This window comes from Marmota flaviventris, chromosome 8, assembly GCF_047511675.1.
Source record: "Marmota flaviventris isolate mMarFla1 chromosome 8, mMarFla1.hap1, whole genome shotgun sequence".
NCBI lineage: Eukaryota > Metazoa > Chordata > Mammalia > Rodentia > Sciuridae > Marmota > Marmota flaviventris.
In genome coordinates, this window is record NC_092505.1 from 132,181,922 (window position 1) to 132,196,573 (window position 14,652).

General features: G+C 49.2%; 1 protein-coding gene across 5 annotated transcripts in view; it reads right to left on the bottom strand.

Moving 5' to 3' along the window:
* The window catches only part of Tex264 (testis expressed 264, ER-phagy receptor), a 31,192-nt gene extending 23,430 nt beyond the window's left edge, over nucleotides 1–7,762 (bottom strand). For 3 of the 5 annotated variants that reach the window (XM_027933721.2, XM_027933720.2, XM_027933717.2), the window contains exons 1-3: nucleotides 7,668–7,762; nucleotides 6,611–6,677; nucleotides 3,942–4,233 (exon numbers count right to left, since the gene is read on the bottom strand). In XM_027933721.2, coding sequence (XP_027789522.1) covers nucleotides 3,942–4,199 — 258 coding nt within the window. In that variant the 5' untranslated portion in view covers nucleotides 4,200–4,233; nucleotides 6,611–6,677; nucleotides 7,668–7,762. Of the gene's footprint in view, nucleotides 1–3,941; nucleotides 4,234–6,610; nucleotides 6,678–6,935; nucleotides 7,084–7,309; nucleotides 7,413–7,667 lie in introns of those variants that run through there. The other 2 variants (XM_027933719.2, XM_027933718.2) reach the window with 2 other exon arrangements.
* Nucleotides 7,763–14,652: the final 6,890 nt, after the last annotated feature.

Below are 14,652 nucleotides of genomic sequence, written 5' to 3' on the forward strand. Positions count from 1 at the left end.
AGAGATGGGCAGTGGAGGGTGAGAAAGAAGGTAGAGACACAGGCTAGAGACAGGAGAGACTACAGGCATGGTGAGAGCACACCAGACACTAGGGCCTGTCCAAGGCCAGAGCTGGACAGGATAAAGGGAAGTGTACAAGGTCCACCCAGCAATTTCCTTCCCCTCCAACACTGAAGGCTTCCAGAGGACGAGGCCCAGAAGAGGAGGCTAAAGTCAATTTCCAAAACCCCAGTACCTACCTTGAAAGCAGAGCTGGGGGCAGAGCAATTTTTCTAGCCAGGACCTAACTATGCAAGTATAGTGTGGACTAGTGTGTATGAAGGGTGTGGCAGGTCCACCTACACCTGACTACAGGTCTCTGGAACCAGCCCCAACCCTTCTGGTACCTTGAAAAGAAAATGGCCATAAATTCTGGACCCTGGATGGGAGAGCAACACTTTTAGCCACTTCTGGGGCCTGTCCACTTCCCAACACATACTCCCTCCTTCCTCCCTTCCCCACCCTCAGCCATGCCACGGCCTTCAGAGATAAGAAAGGGAATAACTTCCTTCTGCCTCACAGAAACCATTTTCAAAGACCTCACAGACTCCTTTCATACAGGACTCTGGGACACAGGGCTGAGAGTTCAAGCAGAATCTGATATAAAAGAGTCCACAGAAACTGCCACTATCCTTTCTTGTGCCATTTCCAGAATTGGCCTAAGTGCGGTTTTGCCAGACCTTTCTCAGGGACCAATCTCCTGGCTGACCAACTTAGGCCAGGAAAGGGTGTGGCTAGGGAGCACAGCTATCAGTCCATATCTTATAGGGGGGGCAGCCAAAGCCAGGTGGTATGTCTACCTGGTTACTACTCCACCCTCAGAGTGTGAAACAGCCTTCCTTCCTCCGCACTCAGAAACCACATTCTGACTCCTGTTATGCTGGGCTGGGGAGGGAGGAGCTGAGGTGAGACATTCAACAGGTCAGCCTTTATCTTTTCTTTCTCAGAGAATCAGAATACACAGGGCCCCCTGCTGGACCAAATTAGCAGAGGCAGCCTAGGATGGGAATGGGACCTCCCTCCAGGTCTCCCTGACACCTCCACATTGAGAGGTCCTAAAGGCTGGGCTCCTTGGTCCCAATGGCACATCACTGCCCAGCACACAGCGTGGCACACATCTAGTATTCAAATGTTTGTTGAATGAAAACAAGAAAATGCTCTCTGCACCTCAGTCTCTCCTTCTATGTATCAAAGTGTGACCAGGAGGCCTCAGAGCCCTCCAGACCAGAAAGCTATGAGAACCTAAAGCCTGGGAGTTCATGGGTCCCAAGACCTTTTATAATCTCCATCAGGCAGAGAAGGCACTGCCCAGCTCCCAGAGTAGGTAGAAACCCAAGTGTCCCTGAGCCATCCCAAGTGCCAGGGTGTGAGTCAACTCTGAATATGGACACAAGTATCTTCTTGAGAGACCGTACTAGAAGGAGCAGGATCAGAGAGGCCACCTTCACCTGCTCATTCATCGTCTGTGATGAGTCCATAGCTAGCCAGATGTCTATAGCCAGACAAAGGGTTAGACCCCTCAGCACATGCTAATTTTTTTCCACCTTTTTCTCTGTCATTGTTAAACATCCACTGATCACCAGGCACTGAAGTGAAGACCTCACCTGTATCACTTAACTAAGCCCTTGTCAGCCTACCTATGAAACATGTATTTTACCACTACCCTGCAGATGAGGAAACAGATGCTCAGAAAGATTATGTGATATACCCAAGACTGCACAGCAGGATAGCAATGGGATAGAATCAGAACCTAGGACTGCCAGTTTCAAGGCTAGCTCTCAGGCCAGGGCCCCCTAGACAAGCACCTAAGTCAGACTATTTCCAGCCAACCCTGGACAACCAGGGCCCACTCTATGGAGTCCACCACATCTCAGGGAGAGCTGCATGGTGAGCTATCTAGAAGCAGTAGCCAGGCCAGAGGGTCATGGGGAGAGTCTCTCTTATCAGGGTTCTTCTATCTCATTCTTCCCTGGCCCAGCCTCCAGCACTGGCCCCAGAATATCTGATGCCTTGGCCCTTCCCAACTTGGAATTAGGATCTCCTACCAAAGAGGCAATGTGCTACTTCAAGGACATGAAGATATACTGAGAAGAAAAGAGGCAGCTACAGGAATTTTCCTCCTTCCTCCCTCCTCTGGCCTTGCAGAGGGGTTCTATCTAGGCCAGATGTGGCAGGAGAGGCAGGGACTTACACAACAGACCCTAAGCAGGGTTGAAGGTGAGGCCCACAGCCCAGCACCTGTGCCATCCCACTTGGGCCCCAATGCTCCCATCTTCATATAATGCTATCTCCCAGCCATGTGACTATGAAACCTTAGTGTCTACTCATCTCTCAAACTACCTATATCATCTCTCACCTGGGCCCAGTTCAATCTCTTTAATGGCCTCCCTGCCTCATCTCTTTCCATCCTCCACCTGCCCTCCAATTAGCTTCCCAAGACGAAAGTGGCAAAGAGTGCCATTCCCTTTCTCTCAACCAGCTGCACCTCCCCACTACATGGATCAGGGAATCTTTCCACTACTTTCTCTATCCACCACATGCTCACTGGCCTCACTTCCCCTCTAATTCCATGTCTCCAAGTTTTTGTTCCTACAGTTTTCTTAGTCATGTGGCTCTTTGTAGCAGAGCCAAATTCTACTCATGTGGGAAAGCCCAACTGAAATCCACCTCTTCTCTAAATCTTCCCAACAAAGTCAAGGCCTTTATAGCTCAAACTTCTATGGACACCGAACCCAGGCCTTATTGAAGAATCATTTGTAAAAGGCTGACTTGCCAACTACACAATCTCCTGAGGTCAGGACCAGATCTGATTCATCTGTTGAGTATAGGTATAGAGTAGAACCTGGCAGAGAGAGGGAATCAGCATACCCCGTTTCATTCGATTACTCCAGTGATGCCCGGTCAGCCAATAGTGGGTAGGCCATAATGTTTGCTCACTTGTGCTCTCCAGACAAGGAAATCAGAGCTAGGGATTCATAAATACTTGCTTTGGCATGGCTCAGAAATGAAGGCTGAACAACCCTTAGCAGAGCTGCCAGCTCACCCACCTGTGGGCAGTACCACCCCATAGCATGGCAGGAGGCTACATTGGCAAGCCCTGACTCACTGTAGGCTATAGTACAGCCAGACACCCACAGAGTGCCAGTGATGCTGGGTTCATTTCTGACCCCAGCATCCTGGACATTCTGAGTAGTTCCTCTGGCTCCACTTATCTTACTCTCAACCAGGAGCTTGATGTCTAAGGAAATACATCATCAGGAGAACTGGAAAACACTATCATGGCTGGAGAGGTAGGATTCCAAGCCCCATGTCTGGGGGCTGCCCTCTCACTATAGCAGGAGAACTGAAGGAGTGAAAGCACAGAAATAAGATGTAATCCCCCAGAGTGGACAGAATCTGAATTGCCTGGCCTTAACGCACTGGCCCCAAATGGACACAGAAAAGGCACAGCAAGAGGCGGCGGCAGAAGGACAAGTGGAAACTAGGGACTTACAGTAATACATTCCACTAATTCCAAAAATCTACAAGTCGGGCTGGGGTTGTGGCTCAGTGGTAGAGTGCTTGCCTAGCATGTGCATGGCCCTGGGTTCAATACTCAGCACCACATAAAAATAAATAAATAAAATAAAGATATTATGTCCAACTACAACTAATAAATAAATAACTTAAAAGTAGCCATGAGCAAAGGGAACCAGACCTGGGCAAATAAAAAGTCAGCTAATGGATACCTAAAGCAATAGTCCAAGCTAAATAAGGAAGAGGCTTCAAGCTCAGAGAGGAGATGGTCTACAAGGCCAACTCAAAGACTTCCCCACCCTTCCCCCAGAAACCCAAACTCCTCTGCCCCACTAAGCCCAGACCCAGGTCTATCTGTGGAGTAGAATCCCATGGAGACTCCTTACCATGTGGGGGTGGTCATAGTAGACAGCGATGGAGCGGAGCTCAGGGGATATACTGCAGCTCTCCGTGAAAAGCTGCCCAGTGTTGCCATAGGGCCCCACGTGGAACTTGTAGGCCACAGTTATGTTGCGGATGAGGGGTGAGCCAGCACTCACTGCCACCCCAGTCAGCAACCCTGAATACCCGGCAAAGGCCAGCAATGTCAGCAGCAGCAGCAGAGTCAGGCCCCCAATCAGGCCCAGTAGTAGCAGGTCCGACATGGTTCTGGGCCTCCCACACAGCACCCCAAGGCAGCTGCAAAGGAGACAGAAGAGAGAGGAGGCTGGTAGCCTGCTTTGACTGTGCCCACCCACCCACCAGCTGGTTCTGGCCCAACCTTAGCCTTGTCTTGGATGCTCTGACCCAGAAGGGGGAGGGGCCAGAGGTGTTTACACATAGGGTGACCTAGAAGGGAGCTACAAAGAATGACTGAAGCCACAAGCTTCTTTATTTCTTAATCACAGTCATTGACGCTCTCAGAGAAGTTCTGTCGGGCAGCTAACAGCCCTGGTCACACCTGGGCAAACTGTGTCATAGAGGGACAGAAGAATGAATCAGCAAGGGATATACTCCTGGCCCTGATCAGCCTCTCCTAAGATAGGCCAGACACCACAATGCAGCCTTTCCCCACAGTGCCTCTTCCTTCCCACAGCTGAGCCCAATTGCCAGCCCAGACTCCCCAAGCCTCAGGCACTACTTTCAGAGGACAGAGGATAGACATGCATCAGGATCCAAACACTTATTAATAGGAAAATCATAAGGAACAAAACCCTAGGGGGAAAATGTGTCATAGGAGACTTTTCATAGGAAACTCTCCTTTGATAAGTATATCTGTCCTGCAGGGACCCTGCTATCCAGCAAGCTCACCCATCCAGAACCAGAGGAGAAGTCAAAGCAAAACAGCCTGAGCACCCAGAACGAAGTTCAGCCCTAAACTTTCCATACTCGAACCACCAATGCTAACAGCTTCACTCTTCTTTCCCAGCCCACAGAATATAAACAATAAGTAAGAGGAAAAGGCTGGTACAAGTAGAAACACAAAAAGACAGGGAAGTAACAGTTACTCAAAAGAGGCAAAAAAGCTATACAGGAATAGGCTCAAGAGCCACAGAGGTGAGACAGATTGTCTAGGCCTCCCAGCAACTTAGAGACTGAGGCCGAATGCGCTTTTTAAAACAGGCTACGCACAGTAACATAAAGGGAGGGATCACAGTATCCAGAAAACTACTTAAAGGGAGCATGGGACCTACTGGGGGAACACTCCCACTCCAATTATTTAAAATTAATATTATAAAATTAATATTTAAAATTTTAAAGTTTTGGAGCTGAAAAGGCAATGCTTCTGCCCTATGGAAAAGTTATCCCTAAGGTTGGTCCCTGTAGGTTGTGAATGTGAAGAGAGTATGCTAAAACATTATTTTTCAAGTCAAAGAGCATGCAGCATTTGCATCTCAAAGAAGTCTCATACACTTATAATCCTACTGTATCATAATGAAGTGCCTCCCACAGGTCTTCTCACTCACAGGTGCTCTTGACCATCAGATTCATTATCTTTTTTATATGCATTCCCTGTCCTATTCATTCTATCTCCAGTTGATTTGGGTACTTAACACACACACACACACACACCACTGTCGAAATGCTGAAACACAGCTACTTCATTAATCCCCAGAACAATTCAACAAACTAAGTATAGATCAGGGAACAAGTGGTTGGAAATATCGGAATGAGGACCCAGTTACTAACCTAAACAACTAAATTCATTTTGTCCCTCTCTGACTCCATTTTCCTCTTTTAACTATTTTTTCCCCACTCTGAGCTACTTCCTCCTTCAGCTACCTTGGATTCCAGGAACAGGCTCAATTGATAAATTTCTTTATGAAAAAGGACTGATACTACCTCAAGCAAAGTCAAGGCATCATCTCAAAATGAAATTGCTCCCCTTAGTGGGAACAATTATTCCATGAGGAAACCAAGGCTGCCCCCAAAGCAGGAGTAATCATCTCACAATGAGAACCAAACTGCCCGTTCAAGTGATGATGACTTTACAATTTTGACCTTCCAGGAAGTTCACAGAACCAGTCCTCAGATAATCATCAACCATGGCCTGACTAGGATGACTTACTCCACTAACTATGCAAATTCCCCAACCATGCAAGACCCTTAAAATTTAAAACCCTAAAATTTTCCCTTGAAAACAAACCTTTGGTCACAGTACCCTCATATCTGTCCTTCCCTAAGTGGCCATGCTGATTAAAGTTTCTTTCCTGCTCTTCACCTCTACTCTAGTCTTTGTCATCTTGGGACGGGTGGCCTAGCTAGCCTCTTAGTCCCAAGCATTTAATCCAGGTTGGACATCTCTGAACTCAAGACCTGAAGCTCTCAGCATCAAGGACACCGATTGTTCTGGGAGTGACAAGCCCTTACTCTGTGCTACTCTCTGCTGCACACCTCTATTTCAAAGGAATTTAACTCCCACCTTTCTTTTGCCTCTCCCAAACCGCTCAGAAAGGGGGTAAATGTTCCTGCAGGGTGTGGGAGCAGAGCTTTAAAGCAAGTAGAAAGGAAGAAGGGAAATGTTAATTTCCCCCTTACACAAAAGATAAAGGGAAGAAGGGCTGGGGAGGCTCACCTGAAAAGCCAGGTTCACTTTTAGCAACTCATGGCATCCAGCGCAGCAGGGGCCAAGTGCTCCAGTGCTGGGGGCAGAAAGGAAGAGTCACTCCAGCCCAGGAAATAACCACTGGGCAGGGCTCCACGCCCTGACTAACCCCTTCCCAAGGAAAGCCCACCAGGACCTCTGCAAGCACCCACCACCCCATACTCAAATCCTCGGGGAAATCAGAAGCCAAACCCACCCTCACAACGTCTGGATCTTCTCTAGAGCCTTCCTCATACCCCTCTTCCTGGTGGGTTCCAGCCACCAACCTTGGTGCCCAAACAGCCCTGCCACTAACCTTGGGAAGGATGTGCCCTTTCTCTGGCCTCAGTTTACCCTCGGATCAGAGGCCCCAGATTCAGGCGCCTAACCACTCAAGCGGGTGTGCATGGGGGCTGGGTGAGTATGGGGGCTGGCGGCCGGCGCGAGCTTCCTGAGGCCGCTCACATGCGCCTTGGAGGAGGGCCGGTCCTTGGACGGCCGGCCTTAAAGGGCCCCGCGCTGGCAAAACTTTGGCTCTAGAACTAAGAGGCAAGACAGCGGCTCTGAGGGGCCCGCGCGCTCTAGAGAGCGCCGCCTCTCGCTCTCGGCTTCCAGCCCTTGCTGGCCCGAAGCCTTGACTATATGTCTAGCCTCTTTCTCTCCGCTCACGGCTCTTGTAGCTCCACGCACCTCTCCAACTTAAGGGACGTTAAAGTTTGCAGCGGGGCGGCGAGGCGCGGCCTCGTGAATTAGATGGACTTGAAAGGTGACTCATGCCTCCGTTTCCTCCCCAGCTCCACTGCCCCTAGACAAGCCCCGTACCCGCGACTGAGATAGTGGGTGACCTAAGGTGGGAAGGGCTGGCCCAAAGTCGCAGTCAGGGCCTCGGACCTGGCCGGGGCCAGCTGTGGACAAGACGATATGCAAAGGGTGGCCTAGGTCGCAGGGGGCCACGAAAGGGTCGCGGGGAGCCCTGAGGTCACGCCTGGGAGGACCGTGGCCCCAGGCCCACGCCCCGGCGGGGACGCCTCTATGGCCCGGCCCTCACCTCAGCAGCCATCCCACGGACGCCGCCCTACACAGGCAGCTCGCGGATCGGTCGCGGAGCCTGCGCGCGCCCGCCGCTCACGCTCGCTCCGCCCCCTCTCGCGGCGGGACGTGGCCGTGGCCGTGGGCGCGTGCGCTCGGGACCCAGGGGGCGGCCCCGCCCCGTCTCCGTAGCAACGCGGGCGCGCCAATCCCAGGGACTTGGCTGGGGTGGAGCCCACAGCGTACCTTCCCGCCTCCAGCAAGCAAACGGGCTGCCGAGGGTTGACTGAACAACACCCCAGGGTATCTGGGTTGGCGGAAGCTCTATAGCGACAGCCCAGCTCCAGACGCGGGGGAAGTCAGCCTGGTGGCCCGCAATAAAGGGTCAGGCGGGGGTCCGGGAAACCGGACTGTAGAGAACTGTTTGTACAGGTTAGGAAGGTGCGACACAGCAATGTCAACTTCTAGCATTGGTACAACCCTTAACTCTGGCCAGTTTATCTAATTGAGGTTTCATAACATGCTTGGGAACCAAGCAACACAAGGCCACTTGCTTCCGTTTTAAAGCTATAGAAGCTCAATCCCATTCTGGGCTCAGGGGAGAAACTAGTGGATCCAACCTCTCAACAACATAAACATCTGCTTCTGGCTTCCACTCACCCCCTACTAACTTTCCTTCAGTGGGCACAGGAATAATCATTCTCCCATCCAACATTTATCAAGTACCACTTCCTGCCAGACAGTTCTAGGGGCTGGGGATACTGAGTGAACAAAACCAAATCCCCCGTCTTCTTGGAGCTAGTTCCAGGGGAATTCCTCCCTTAGTCTCCTCCAGTACCCTGGATGTGGCTGGGGAAGGCTACTCTGACCTGGTTTAGCCTAACCTACTGCGAATTCCTTGAGGACAGGTTCAATCTTCAGCTTCTATCTCAGAACCATAAAGCACTATGCTAGGTGCCCAAGATAAAGCCCTGGTAGCCTGAGAAGCCTAGGTTTACAGTGAAGGAGGTGGGGAAGGAGACAACTACCCTCATAAGCCTGCTTATAAACAAGACAGGCTGGGCCAAGGACAGTCTTGGTCCTTCTGATGAGGACTGCAGTTTGGAAGGGGGATCACTCTAAAGGGAACACAATGAAGGTGGCTATAGAAAAAGTCAAACGCCATGTGGGCAGTGTATCTTGTGAATCCCACTACAACACCAGCAAAGGGCAGGCTGGTCCCACAGAGGTAGTCATAATCCTGGCTTTCCCCCCCTCTGTCTGCTTCACATTTCTTCTTTCTACAGGCAGAGGGGACTAAATCTTATCCACAGGGCTAAGTCTGTCCCCATACCCTGGGGAGACTGGCAGAATGGGCAGCTCGTCCCCTAACTCAGGGCCAGGCCAGCAGGTTCTAATGATGAAAATCAAGCACATGACTATTAGGTATACATTTGGAAGTATTTTCTGTGACACGAGGAGTATGGCACTGGCTCAGAGACAGTCTCTGCCTACAGGGTTTGCCCATCAATTCTACTTCTCAGAAGTTGATGAGCTTCTTCCAGGAAAAGTCTAAAGTTGCCTTTTCTCACCTTGTCCTCTCTGCCCAGTTCCTTTAGTTGGGGTGGGAAATCAAGTTCAGGGTGTGCCTTAGGAGCTTCAGAACTCTGTTGTGGAAGGGGAGCTAGCTTTCCACTAGGACTGTAGCCATCAGTCTGCCAGGCTTCAACTCCCCACTGCTTCCAACAGTGTAAACACCACCTTGGTAAGATCTCTGAAAGGCCTTGGCTGGCCACTAGGAGTCAGCAGCTTGCTTTGCAAGGCACTTTCTTCACCCCTTGCAATATGCCTGAAACCTGCTCATCCAGTCTTTATCCTACACACTTTCCACTCCCAGTCCCAGCTCCAATAATACATATCACCCTGTCATGAGCCTAGACTTGGCCTTCCTTTTGCCTTCCATCTAAGGAATTCCCACATAGGCTCTTTTTATTCTCCCTAATTTCCATATAATATTTCCCCAGGATTCCTTCCCTTAATGAAACTAGGGGAGCTAGAGTGGACTATCCCCTCCCTCCCCACCTCCTCCCACTGAAAGCCCTGGTTAGCTTTCTGTGGGCAGTGGCTAGAGTCCTAACTCAGATGACAGAGAACACACATGCAGTGTAAGATTGCTTTCTGACAATGCCACTAGCCACTCATAGACACACCATCTCCCACCTCCCACTGATGCTGGCCCAATCCCCAACCACTCAGCCTAGACAGGGCTGCCCTATAGGACTTGCCATGGCTGAGGACCAACTAGCCTTAATGACCATTTTGCTGTTTCCCTGAGAGCCTGGAAAATGGAGGGTAACAGAGGGTACCCAAACCTCTTCAGGTGAACAAAGGCTGAAAAAAGCAGTGAACCTCACTGCCAACAAAGAGCCTGCTAGCAGTTTTCCCTCTGTTCCCATCTATCTCACCCCCCAAGTGCTGTCCCAGTGCCACTATGGTGTTATATTTTCACCAACACTCAGCTAATCAGCTGTCCAGACAATTCCTTAATCAGACAACACTGCCTTCTTGAGTTTAAATTTTATTTTACAAAAAGAGAAATAAAGAAAACTGATAGGCAGTTATACTGACTTACAATTGTTCTGTTTTTTTTTTTTTCTTAAAAAAGTGACATGAAACACAAGTAAAAATAAATACGTCATAGAAACAGCCAGTTGCCCAGTCTCTGGGGCAGAAGCGCCTGTCCTGCTGAGAGAGGAGGGAAGCCCATGATCACACCAGCAGCTGGATCACCCAGCCACAGATGCTTCTCTAAGCCAGGCGCAGGTCCCAGGCCTCAGGGGCGTCCTGAGGAAAGAAGACGGAAAACCAAAGCCAGGTGCCAGGGCCATCTCCCCCATCCCACCCTACCCCTTACCCCTGGCAGCAGTGTGGCCTTAGTGGTTATCCATTGTGACCCCCTCAACCCACCTGGACCCTCTTCCCCTGATCCCTCTGAAGAGGGTACAAGGAAAAAAAACCTGTCTTGGGCAGGCCTGGGGGATTCTTCTGGTTAGTCCCCAGCCCACCCTGAGTAACACAACCAGATAACAGTCATTTTACACCCAGGTGCACATGAGCACACATGTGCACACACATTATCACACTCACTCACTCAAACACAGCTGGGCTAAGCTCTCTTCTAGGGAGGGTCCTGGGTCAGGTCACAGTATGAGGTCCCCTCTCATCTGAATATCATCCCAGTAGTAGCAGAGAACCCAAACCTCCCCTAGCCCTCTGCATTGCAGATTCTGCAGCCTGCCTGGCTACCTCTCCTCACTGCACTAGATGACTCCAACAAACAGACCTATGAGAGGGGAAAGGAACAGACTCAGGTCCCTGAAGAGTAAAGAAGGTGGACACTGCCTGCTCAGGAAGTTCATCGTTGTAAAGACTCAGGTATTCATAAAAGGCCTAGAGCCAAACTAGTGGCAGAGAACAGACATTGAGGGACCACAGCGGCAGAAGAGAAAAGGCAGAAAGAAGAACTGAGTCTAAATGGGAGCAACAGAGAGCACAGCATTCTCAGGCCTTGAGGTGCCGAATTCCTGGGACCAGTCAGCAAAGGGCCAGAAAGTCTTCTGGGGGTCCTTTGGAGAAAGGATAACTTCTCAAAAGAGTTTTGGTGAAGAGCCACTTGGCTGAGTACACAGAAAGCCATGGCTCAAAGGGAGAGACTGGTCATCTGAAAAGTGGGAAGTAGGCAGTCATATCCAGGAACACAAGGAACAAGGAATGTAAAGTCCATAGAAGACCTTCCCCAAGGGATGAGGACGCAGTCCCAGAGCAAGGAATGCCAGATTTAAACAAATTGATGTAGAAGGCCTTGCTCTGCCGACAGCTTGCTTGTGATACTTGGTTGTGTTTCAACCAATCAGCAAAACTTACCCCAGCTCTTTACTTTATGCTCCCAGAGTGGGGCATTTCATATGTAGTTATACTGAGAATTCCTGGGGAAGAGAGTTCCAAGGACCAGAATTATCCTTAAATCAGGAGAAAATATAGAGGCCTAAGCAGCACAACTCAAAAGGGAAGGACTCACAGATTAGATATCCAGTCTAAAGAAAAACATCTGACCCAACATGGTTCGCTTTCTTTCTTAAATAGCTACTCTATCTCTGCTAGCAGTCTTTATCCACAAAGATATTAAGAAAAGATATCAAGCATCAGTACAAATGGCAATCTTGAATCATTTAGTACTATGTTCCTCAGGAAAAGTAGTTAGGCTACGCAGGATGAATGAGACTTGAGAGACCCTTGAAAACATTTCATGAAAGACAATGGTGAGGGAAAATGCCTAAGCCTGATCTTCTACCTTCCCTCTGGACCACCAGCCTTCCCTGACTTGGGCCTAGATGGTAGGTAGAAGCCACCACTAAATGTTTCAGATCAAAGAAACTGTAAAACATGGTACTTAGCTCTAAGACATTTCCTGCTTCCCTTACACACATGCTCATGTTTGGTGTGCATGCACATTTGCCCACCAGCACATATAATAAGAGAAGAAAAATCAGAGATATTTTTTTCAGGTTCATTAAAAACAACAAGAAGCAACAAAACCCATGAAACTAGTTGCAATTCAGTTTCTCATGATCTCACCATCACCCCCTACATAATAGAAGCATATATTATCAGATTAAAAGTCTTCTCTAGCCAGGACAGCTTCCCAGAATTATGGCCTTTGCAGGGCTGAAGCAAGACCTGGACCCTGGAACGACTACTGGGTAGGGAACAGACAGGTGTGTGCTGCCTCTCAGACACCCATCTGCATCCTGGCAACTTCAAATGCCTATTCCTCTAGTGAATCGATCAAGTTTCCTGCTGAAATGGTTTCTAGATTTTCAAGAGAATGCTGCAGTGACTTCCTGTAAGTGAACACAGAAATATTCCTCTATCCCTTTACACACACACACACACACACACACACACTCTCACACGTCTCTAGGATCCAATGCTCCAGGGCTGACAGACATTAGTGTAACTCAAGTTCTGAGTGTGTTCTGACTAGCTTACTCTTACTGCACCAGCCTCAACCTGAGAGCCTACTCCAAGTGAATCCCTTCACCATCCATTCTTGGGACGCATCTGAGAGAGAAAGCACTGGTTGGAACTGCTATTTTAAAATTATTAAAATAATTTGCATAGCTAAATTGTAGATCTAAGGCTTCTATGAATAGAAGAGTTAAGTGTCTGACAGGGTGTTATGAAACAGAAAGCGCCTTAAGTTCCACTTTTGGTGTTATTGTATAATGAACAAACATATGCGCGCGCGCACACACACACACACACACACACACACACACACACCATCAGTCATCTCCCCATCTCTCCCCTGGAAACAAATCCCAAAGTTTGCTAGGCCCTCCAACAATGGAATGGGCTTGTCAGTAGAGATGCAGGTTAAGCAACCTCCTGGGCTGGAAGAGGCAAGTGCAGCAGCTACCCAGCCAATGGGGAGCAACAGACAGGTGGTAAAGTTCTAAAGCCAGACAAGTTTATTCATCATAAAGACTGCCTGGCAAAGTCTTGATGGGAGGAAGGAGATGGAGACAACAGGACACAGGATATAACAATAGAAGACAGCCAGTGTTTAAGGACTAGAAGCTCCTTCCCTGCACTGGCAACAAGGAAGGAGAGGCCAGAATGACTAATGTATTCAGGTTCTCTAAAGCAAAAGCCAGACTTAAGGCTCCTACAGAGGAAGGATTCCTCCATGCTCCTTCAAAGAAGATGGAGGCAGCAGACGCCAGGCCTGCAATGATCACCTGATAAGCTGGGGAAGCTGAAACACTTCCTAACAGGAAATCAATGGTCCATTCCCTCAACCCAGCAGCTGCCTATCCATAGTTTCACTATCCAGCATAGAGCTGACCTCTATCATTCCAGCAGGACACAGCTCCAAACTGGGGGGGTCACTTACTTCTCAACAGCAAACTCCATGATCCCAAGTTTCAATCTCTATAGAATGAGTCTCACCACCACTAACTATCCAGTCTCAGAATTCCCTGATCTTCCTGAGAGGTCACATCTCTCCAAAACATAGTTGTTTAATCTAACCCTGGGTCAAACCTAACTCTCTTTCCCTGTTAAATTCACCACCCACTCAGGATTTTTTTTCACCAGCAGCTATGGGGTCTAGTACATCTCAAAACGTCCCTATCTCCTACCTTCCTTAACCTTAACTTCCCTGCCACCAAAAAAAAAAAGAGACACATGAAAAGTCTAAATAATAAATAATTGCCCATAACCATAAGAAATAAATTAACATGGAACTTTCTAACAGGGAGGGAAAGGCCACCAGGATAGGCAGCTGAGGCATAGTTGCACCCTGGTAAAGAATGTCTTTTCCAGCCACACTCTATGACCTCTCACTCACACTGCAGTGCTTTTCCCTCTCACCCTGGAAAGGGAGATCTGCTTAAAGACAACCACTGAGGAAAGAGACAGAGGTCGGCAATGCCCATTTTCTCTCATGATTCCCCCCGCCCCCAATTTCTAAAATAGATGTGGCTCTGAAAACCAGGGACTTGAGTTACCTGGGCCTTCTTTTCACCCAACTAGAAGGAAACTTGTGATTTCCATGGCTCTTCTCCTGGGCTCACCCTGATGTTCAACTAATAGTGCCATGAACCACCACTCTCTGATTTCCATTTAAAAAAAGATAAATTCATTTTTTAGTTTCCCCCCTTAGTTCCTCCCTCCCTCCCGCCCCTCCCATCTTCACCCCTGCTCTGTTACATACATGTACATACATACCCAAACATATACACATGTGCGAGCGCATGTGTATATGCGACACACACGCACACACACGTGTGCGGGCGCACACACACATGTGTATACACACACACACACACACACACACACCTGGTCTGCTTACTTCCCACCCCTTAAAGAGACCCCATTCCACATGGGATCTCAGTCTGCTCCCCCTGCCCACCCTTCTTCTCTCACTCACCATCCCCTCCCTCCCCTCCCCTCCCCAGGCC